This window comes from Protopterus annectens, chromosome 14.part0 (assembly GCF_019279795.1).
Source record: "Protopterus annectens isolate FY-2018-M chromosome 14.part0, PAN1.0, whole genome shotgun sequence".
Taxonomy (NCBI): domain Eukaryota; kingdom Metazoa; phylum Chordata; order Ceratodontiformes; family Protopteridae; genus Protopterus; species Protopterus annectens.
The window spans coordinates 504746953-504757162 of record NC_056748.1 but is presented as its reverse complement, the minus strand read 5'-3'; the positions used below and the strand labels follow the sequence as shown (position 1 = coordinate 504757162).

General features: G+C 38.5%; 1 protein-coding gene across 1 annotated transcript in view; it reads left to right on the top strand.

The window, feature by feature from the left end:
* The first annotated feature begins 1131 nt into the window (after positions 1–1131).
* KCNIP2 (potassium voltage-gated channel interacting protein 2) overlaps positions 1132–10210 on the top strand; it is a 664190-nt gene continuing 655111 nt past the window's right edge. The window contains exon 1 of the mRNA XM_044056265.1: positions 1132–1505. Coding sequence (XP_043912200.1) covers positions 1373–1505 — 133 coding nt within the window. The 5' untranslated portion in view covers positions 1132–1372. The remainder of the gene's footprint in view (positions 1506–10210) is intronic.

Sequence of the window (10210 nt, the reverse complement as noted above, 5' to 3'; positions counted from 1 at the left end):
GTGTTACCTATATTGTAGCACTAAGGGACTGACTCCCAGTGACACACTGAACTATATGTACACTATAAAGAGCAAGTATCACATGGTCCCAAGCAGGGGTGTAGTCAGTAAATTCCATTTTGTACTCACAAACTCTTATTGCTGCCCCCAACCTCCATGACATTTAAAAAATGGGAACTTCACTTAAGCTGTTGCCCCCCTGAGCACTTACTGTGTCTAACATTTTCAGCTTCTCAGTCCAAAACAATTAGAAATATATTTTTTTTAGATTTGTAAACCTTTCTATAAGCAAGCTGTATGCATGTTGTTAGAGGCAATTATTTAGATTATTATAGACATAATATGGCCTGATAAATCCCCAGTGTTTCTACTGGTGCTCAGAAAAAATGTACTCTAGATTACAAAGAGTATGCCTGGATTCACCCATGGTCCCAAGTTCTGTTCCACTGTGATCCAATAATACAAAGTATAAGACACACACAACCTGTGAAGAATACAGATTTTATTCTTTCTCTATTTCTAAAAAGTTTCAGCAGCTGTCTTACATCCATTTAGATCTGATTTCATTAATATATAGGCCATTTTATACTGTTTTTTATTTTATGTACAAATTGGAACTCTGAAGTCTTTTTTTTTTTTTTCAGTAAATGTAAGTTTTATTAAACAAGTGTTGCATGTTTGCATCATAACGGAGACCAGTTAAAGCACTTGAAAAGATATTCACCTTCAGGTCCCCAGAGGGAATCTTTGAACTGTGTTAAAACAGGCTGTTTAAAAATATAATCTGCCACTGTCTGTAAGAAAGAATACTATCTGGGGAACAGCTGCTTACCATATCAATGCCAGCAATGCTGCTGTCTTGTGACCATTTTCTAAAAGAAAAGTACCTAAGGATCTGAAAAAAGTTATCTACTTATGTTCATGGAAGGGAGGGGAAGAGAGCAGATTATAATCTTTCCAAAAAAAAAAATAAGAAACATGCAAACGAAAAATAAAAGGCTGGATTCTGTCAGATGCAGTAAATAAAAAATAAATGGGCTGGCAAAGCGGAGATGGTGCGAGTCTCAAGCTGTAGCTGAACATCAGTGTGTCCATGTTGGCACTTCAGAGCAGCTGTGTCACCTGGAGCAAAAGCTGCTGAAAGGGAACTTTGAGTGACTTGCTATCTGTTGATAAGAAAGCCCAGAAGGGAGGGAATGAGATCTGAGGAAAGAAAAAATGTTCCATTCATCCACTAAGTAACCTTAGTCAGAGAGGGGCCACATCGACTGCGCCTTCTTTTCTTCATTGTATCTAAGTTCCCTGGCAATCATACAGTATTTACGACTGTTGTGCTAATGTACTGCTCAGACCCAGATCTGGTTTCTGTGATATGGATGCAGGGAAATTCCTGAAGGAGGGGTGGCAGATGTCCGAAGGGGTACAAACAGCAGGAATTATCTTCATAGTCTGCAGTTCTCTGAAACTTCTGCACTTTTTGGGGATTATTGATTTCTCTGAGGATGGTAAGGAAGAGTTTTCTGTTTGTGCCATCCACTTGTATGCTTTTATCTTTGCACGTGCAAGTTTTTCCTGTTTATGGCAGCATGAAAGGCAAAAAAGAAGCAGAAAAAGAGCAGAGTTTGCTGCCCGATTCATGCAGGTGAACACAATTCCTGTGTTATTGGTTGAAATTATGTCCTGCCATGAAGACTGATTACATTCTGTAGAGGTCAGCACTGTTAAGTCTGTGAAAAGGATGCCAGTAACAAGTGTGACTACTTAAAGATGTATATGGTTATGCATCTTATGGTCCACATGATTGCTTACCTAAGTATTGTGTATTGTTCTTGTGTTCCTATGACAAAATGCTCAGGTGAAAAAAAGCGTTTAGTCTTTAGTAAATCATTTTATGGTAAAATGAATCAATCAGTAATATCATTGGAAGAAATCCACAAAATGTTTGCTTTTTTAAGTGACAAGTATTTAAAGGTACAAGAGGGAGAAGCATATTAAAACAAAACCAAGAGCATATCACATAATCATATCCAAAGAGAGTATGATCCTAAATGTTCACAGCATTTTGTCAAAGAATCCTCAAAGGTGAGTTCACCTCCATGCAACTCATAGCAAAAGCTAGAAATAGGAGCATGGAAAATGATGTCTTGTTACTAGATTTACCTTCTTTTTTCGTGTAGAGATTTCTGTTGACTAATAGGTTTTTACCAGATTATATCCTTCTGGTTCAGCCTGGACACACCATGTGCTATATATAGTCAGATTACTATACTGTTTGGGAAACATAGCAGTATAAAGAGATAATGGGTTACAGAGATTCACAGTGATGTTAAAAAAAAAAAAAAACTTTTGCTGCTTTATTTTTCTATAACCAATCATTTTGTAAGGGGAAGAAGAGGACAATTCCAAAAGTAGATGTGGTGTGCTTAATCGGGTTCCCTTCAGAATCTCGAACTACTGAAATCCAAAATTTCAGTAGCCCGAGACCAGAAGGGCGAAAGTGCAGAATACCGAAACCCCAGAAGCACGAAATTCAAAATCCCGAAGTTCAGAGATTTTGAATTAGCGGTTCTGGTGCTGCGGTGTGTGAGTGGGTGGGTGAAGATGTGGGTAAGTGTTTGTGTTTTACAGGTTTTGGGAAGGGTTTTAGTTTGTGTCTGTGTGTTTTGTTCATGTGATGTGTGTGTGCGAGGGGAATGTAGCTTGTGTGGTGGTGTTTTTGTGTGTTTGTCTGTGTAGTGCAACCTCAGAATTAGTATATTTAAGTAGGGGGGTGTGGTGTTGCAGGGGGGCTTGCCCCCCAGCTTGTATGTAGGGTAGGTGTTTGTGTATGTGCAGGGATATGTATGTTTCTGTTTGTGGTATATTTAGTGTAGAAGTCATGATTTTAAATTTTGCGCTTCTGGGGTTTCGGGTTTATGGATTTTCGGCTAAATGGTCTCGAGATACTGAAATTCGGGAATTCAGTATTTCGAGGTTATGAAGTGAATCCGCTTAACCTCATAATTTTTTGAGCATGTGATCACTGCCCTGGATGAAGGTTTAGCTCTTCCTTTGTTTTACTTGATCTGACTAAAGCATTTAATACTATACCCCTGGGCAAAATCATACTTAAACTGGAATTAAAAAGAAGTTAAGCCATAACAATATAGGTCCACAGTTGGCTACTTGTTAAGACACAACCGATAAGAATAATAGAACTGCTATCCTCACAGTTCCCTGTCACCATTGGAGTCCCTTGCGGCTCTGTCCTCAGACCACTCATTATTGGTATCGTTTGTCTCAGATCTCAAAACTATTCTAGTTTCTTGTTCTCCACACATGCAAGATGACTGTAAACCTGGCAGTGTTGCCCTTAGCCCTACTAATACCACCTCCCTTCAAACTGCACTTAACATTACAAATTAATGTTGCATTAAAAATTACATTATCTTCAGTGCCAAAAGGTCAGCATTCTGGCACTTGGCAGCCCCCACTAACTTTTGATGAACATCAGCTTAAAGGTGGCAAAAATAATAAAACCCTTGTAGTCCTTGAAGATGATCTTTCATTTGATAACCAAGGACTACAGCAACCCTCTCTTTCTTCTCTTTGTCTTACTGTTTTCTCGAAGAAAAAAAATAATATTAAACATACCATGAAACATGACATCATATCTCAAATACTTCCATGCAGATAGTATAAATTTCTCTTCTCAGTGAAACTCAGCCTATCAATTCATGCCTTCAAAAAGGAATGGATGGCTACATGGGCATCTGCAAGTTAGAACATGGAATCTGTGACATCAAACTCATCAGTAGCCAATAGACCTTGAACTTGTTCAACAAGCCTTTGAACCTGTGAACCTATGAACTGTTAAGTTAAACATAATAGGAACATGGCAAAACTCAGGGTAGATATTAACTGTGAAAGTGTCACTTACTTGTACTGCTATACCTATACAATGCAGTCACCTTAATCATTAGGTAAACTGGCTACAGATTCCTATTGCTATTGTAACTTTAAAAAAAAAAAACATATTCGCTTATACCTGACCTATATGAAATGTACCTATGCAAATTTTGAAATGTCATTGTTGTATTTTTTGAGTTTATGCTGCTGGGATGGGTCTTAAAATGTGATCAGCACCATTCCCTGAGAAATTTAAATGTAAATCTAAATAAATAAATACCCCCTGTAGGCTTAACTAGCTCCAAGCATCTAAGACAAGTAAGGTGGGTTCTTTTATGGATCATGTTAGTCCAACTGGGTGTGATCAACTTTTACTGAAGACCTCAGGTGGTACTGATTAGCTGTAATTTGGTCAACACGCTGTGGAAATTCTCCCACTCTCTTTTGATGGAGACCTTTTTTTTCTCAGCTATCAATGTGTCAAGATGATGGGACCTCTGCTTAATACCTCATCCAAAACTAGAAATGCTAAAACATCAGGATAGCTCCCAATGCAGTTTCCTGCAAAAAAGTGTTAAAACAGAATATAAAACCATGTCCCTGGAGTGGGGATAGAACCTCTAGCTTTCTGATTTTCCCAACAAAGACAAAGGCAAGTGTGCTGTCATCTGAGACATTGACTACAGTAGCTTACATCATTCATGTTTGTAAGTTCACTGTTTATTTGCATATTTGGAACTGAGAGATTCCAAATAGAGGAATAATAGCATTTTAGAGAGCTTCCTAGATGATGAAGTTCAATGCATTGTGCTCTTTTGAAATTTGCATACTTAGCAGTATTCATGTATTGAAATATTTAACTTCCAGAGGATGACAGATCAGATGTCACGACAGATGTTTTTCAACTTGTATCCTGGAGATATGAGAGGCAATGTACAGGTGAAAAGACAAGGTACAGCTCAAGTCATCCATGTTTAAATAATGTACATTATAAACCAGAAACATAACACAAGGCAAATAGAATGAAGCACAGTGAAAACAAGATATGCTACTACGGTTGGGCTAGATAATGAAGGCTGGACAGAATCTGGTCTAAACAGAATAAAAACTTGGCATACCAGCTCTTAAACCAGAATGATAGGTGGCATGCTAAAATTAACCCAAAGTGACAAGTATACTTCTAAAATAGCCATAAGTGAATAGAAATATTTATAAAAATAAACAGAAGTGGGCAGTTGTAAGAACAGCCTAAAGTGGACAGACACAGCTCTAAATATAACCAGAGGTGGACAGGCATAATTATGTAATAAGAAGAAATGGGGATACTAAGTTATGTACATGACATGTAGAAAGGAAGTGCAGTTTGCATTATGGGTAAAAAGGGATGGCTGAAGTATTACGCATGAGTGCAGATAGCTCTACAGATACCTTTTTAAGTGGTTTGAAAGTTTTGCCTCTGCAGCAGTAACACTGTGTTACAAGTATCCTAGGTTTGCCTCTCAGCTCGATACTGTTAGAGGAGATAAATGCAATCATCTTTAATGTACCCCACTCCTCTTTCTCATCATTTTATTTTTCTACAGATCAGTGATATGCCTCTCCAGTGGCCTTGGGAAGTGTCAGCTTCAAAGCCTAGAGAAAAGCACTTGGTTTTCATAGCAACAAGTCCGGCATTTGATTTTGACAGGAATGCAAAAAACGTAACTAGTGGGAGATTTGGTTCTTGACAATCCACATAGAAAAACATTAGCGCACTCTGTCCATATAAATAACAGAAAGACTTGGGTACCTCTTCCAAGCAGCATAATCCTGCTACAGAAATGAAAGGTAGGTCCCTGCCTCAGCAAACCATCCAGTGAAATACTTTTTATGCTGGTGGTAGGATGCAGGCTTCTAGAAGGCCTGCTGCAGGGCTTGAAAGTAAAAATGTGATTCTAGATAAGCTAGAACCAATCTAATGTACATAAATGTTGACCAATAAAAAGGAAATAGTGAAAATAACTCTTAAAACTAATTACATTTTTGAAAATGAAGAGACCCACATTACACCACCATTTTCTCATCAGAAATCTCAAGGCCTAGCACATCAAGTAATATATGTGGTTTGACTTATACCCATGACAACAGTGGCACAGTCCTGGAAGTGTAGGCCTAACACTTTGAAGTGGCAGTGTCCCTAGTTGTGAAGGCCCACTAAGGGTCTGATAGCAATACTTCATCCTGTTCCTGTCCAGACAGTAATGTAAATCCAGAAATTTGTGTTCCTCCCTTTCCACCTAGATTGTGTCTCAACCATTGTTGTGGCATTATTTCCTTTGGGTATTGAGGAATACCATGAATATCATGAGTGACTGTATATACCCATCTCCCTGTTTCTGTAGGCCATGCAGACTGAGAATAGTATATATGGTAGACTAGAGCAGTGATGCTTTCCAAAATCATGGCAAAAATGTCTTTGATAATTCCTACCTGCTTCTCCCCTTGCTCTGTATCTCAGAGTGTCTCAGGGGTAGATGATAGGGTATCCATGCCAAGCAAATGTTATACTGGCCTTCACAAGACAACTGTGGCATTTTGTAGAGCCTAACTCAGTTTTAATGATAGCAGTTTTGGAAAACTTTGAAATGCTTGCTGGGTGGGCTAGGGCAGCAATTAAGGGGTCTTTTTATCTTTGGCCTCAAGTATGTTACATTTCAGTTAACACAGAAGTCAATACTACAACAACAGGAAGAACGAATCATTCTTCACCGCACATACAATTAGTTGTTCAAACTGCTTGTTTATACATTATTATTATAGAATAAAATGCATACAAATGGAGAATTGGTACATAATCACAGTTTGTTTTATTCCACTTTGGAAAGGCCTGTCTGTATCATTTAAAATTTTCTTCATTCCATGTTGTGAGCAGTAATACTTTGTTGCTGTTTCTAACTTGTAAGCTCAGGAACTGGTGAAGTTTGTATTTTGCAACTTGACCACTGTTGAAGTAGATCACATATCCTACTTAACTGAGAATGAATGAGTTGTGTGTTTTTTTCTATGTCCTTTTTACCACTGTGCCTGCTAACCATCAAACCCTCCTCCTACTGACCCCGAGCCTGTGCATTTCCAGGCAGAGACACTTCATTTCCTTTTCCAGGCACAATATAGATGGAGGAAGCTATCATTCAGAAAGGTGTGAAGGTAGCTATAGCAGTACCATCCATGGGGTTATCAGTCTTTTTTGCAGCTACCACCCAGATAGTAGCTTGCATTTCCTCCAATACTGGCTGTTCGAATATGGCAGCCCAAGACTTCACAAGGGTGAGTCCAATATCACCATCAACCTCACCTGGCTAACCTAATTGCCTATCTAATGGCTCTGCATTCCCATGTCACTGCCAAACTCCCACAAGTCTGAAGGCCTGTAGGGAGGCTATTAAACATACTTATGGCTAACAGCTGTATACTAAATATAAATCCACCCCATGGGCTGGAGGATGCATACCTCACATAACTGAAAGGGAACCCCTATGCCTTGAAAGTAGAAGTCCAGGTGCACTTGTGTTGATGGCTATCTTGCAGTTGGTGAGCTGCACAGATATTCCAGGGCTACATTCATGGCATAACATCCTTTCTACAAGATATGGTGTTGCATAGTGCTTTAACCACTCCCCCACCCATCCTTCCATGTTAGTTTCTCCAGTTGCCCAGCAGCTAACTGTACCTGTGCCATTTGAGTCAGAGTTTTACCTCCCTGTACCATGGAGATAACCAAATGAATGAGGGTGAGTTATACTACCAGATTGTGTGTGTGTGTGTGTGTGTGTGTGTGTGTGTGTGTGTGTGTGTGTGTGTGTGTGTGTGTGTGTGTGTGTGTGTGTGTGTGTGTGTGTGTGTGTGTGTGTGTGTGTGTGTGTGTGTGTGTGTGTGTATGTGTCTGTGTGTGTGGTCACATGAGCACATCCTGGACATCACAGGTAAAATAAATGGTCTATAGTTTTATATGGCTTTCAGATCTTTATGTGCTGCAACAGCTTTCTAATATGAACTGTATTTTATGTCTTCAAGGACTGAGGAATTGTTACATGAATGCAGACAGGTGGATTCTTTGGCTATTATAATGTGGTAAGGATGTATATTAGAAAGAATTAGAACTAAAATTACTGTAAAGCAGTGGGAACTCAGTGCATTACAGTTAGGTTATTCTACACCAAGGCCTTATTTTGCTCTTCATCTGAAGCAGCCAACTAGATGACTTGGCAAGTTGCTAGTCATATGACCTAAAGCATGCATATTCTAAAATCACTGATTCCCTGCAGGCTATCTAGTGGTCATATTAATCAATAAAGGAGCATTATACATGAACCTTCTTTCCACGGGTAATATCAAATATTAAACACGCTGAGACTATGGAATGGAAAAAATGAACTGACCTATTGCAGTTACCTTTTCGAATTAGCAGAAAAATTACAAGGTTAGTACACTGTATGATTTAAAACTATACTGCATCCAGCTGACTGACACCATCTGTGCTGCTAGCTGCAGTAAGTTTTAAAAAAAGAGAACTGGTTGGGGTGAGGTCAGTATTTGGGAATCTGATGACCTGTTTAGTGAGAAAAGAATGTGACCCAAAGGTAAGAGGATTAGAGATATGTGGTACAACAAACAAAAACAAACACATTTAGGGAAAATGTAAGAAATGACTGTATGTGTGACTTAATGTTAGAATGTGCTGTGTCCCCAAAAAGTGGAGAAATTCCCAATCCTCAGACACTCCATGCAACTGACTGCTGGCTATCAGTGTGCGCTTCTCTGAAGTCCAAATATGCAAAATATTTTCAATAAGAGGTGAGCAGTCTTGCCAACAGTAGGACAAGTGGCCCTGATTGCACTAGTACTCCCTCTCTGGATACATGGGAAGGGCCACATTTTGAAATGAAAATGAGCTGATAATCTAAGTAGCCTAATGGAGCGTCTATATCAGCATTTTGAAAACTGAATAGTTCGAATCACTAAATATTGAACTGACATGATCAAACTATCCAATTTTCGAATGCCGATTAAAAAAAATGAACTAACTTGTGTAGGCAGGGGGGCAAGCCCCCCTGCACCCCCCACATGGGGCGCTGCACCCCCACAAACCCCGCTACTTAAATATACCAACTCCGAGACTGCACTACATTGAGGTAAATGGAAATCTCCCCTTATGGAGATTTCCGTTTACCCATTCGACTTTCGGCATTCTCGATGCGACTATCAAATTCGATATTGTCAGCGTTCGAGATGCTGATAGGGACCCTAAAGAAGTGTGTGGTTGTCTGATCAGCATAACCTAAAGTGCATGACTTCCCTTTAAATAAAGATGTCTAGATGCAGGAGAACCTTTGTGCTGTTTAACACTATTTCAGCTATAAATGCACATGCCAGATGGGTGTGGTGCATACAGATGGATACATGTGCGATTACTGGAATTATAGCCACAAAAGGATTACTTTCAACAGTGTGCAGTACACACTACACAGCATTTAGTACATATAGCAAGTTGTGTAACATTTTCAAAGTTTTATGTCAGGAAAACAGATGTTTCAAAGAGCTTACATGCGAAAATATATATGATATTAGGAAAGGTAACCAACACAATGCCTTAGTGAAACTTGTTATTAAAGAAAATGTGTCACATATTTTTTTAAATTTATGATGGTGCAAATTACTTCTGTGAATTTAAGAGGTGGTGACATTAAACTTGATACTGAGAATAATGAATATAACTGGACTACAGTCTTAAATGCAATTGCTGAGCCCAGATTATATTATATATAGTATTAAACCTGTTTAAAGAAGTAGAAACATAAACATTGATTTCCTCATGTGACTTGTAATGTCATAATACTTGTCCTAAAAGGATGTGTGCTTTTAATCAATTTTATATAACTTGAGAAAGATCCCGTTGTTGGCATGGAAGCACTTGTTTTATTAAATAATGATTTCTCCTCATTGCATGGTTACCTATGTGCAGTTTCATTTAATAAAGAATATATTTTTGTCACTGCACTTGCTTTCATCCTGACTGCTATATTTCTGGATTTTCTACATTCTTGGAATAAGACACTTACTAGCAAATGCTGTTATATTTAAGTAAAAACAATTCCTTAGTTACCACTGATTATATGTGAATAAAACTCTTGTGTAATATTATCATGCTACTACTAATAATACGTGTAATATGAACATCTACATCATAGTGCCAACTAAAAAGTTACACTCACAATGTATGAGAAAGAGGAATGTGATTGTTTTCCAGAAAAATGTTGAGTTAAAAAGCTGTTATACCTTTCAA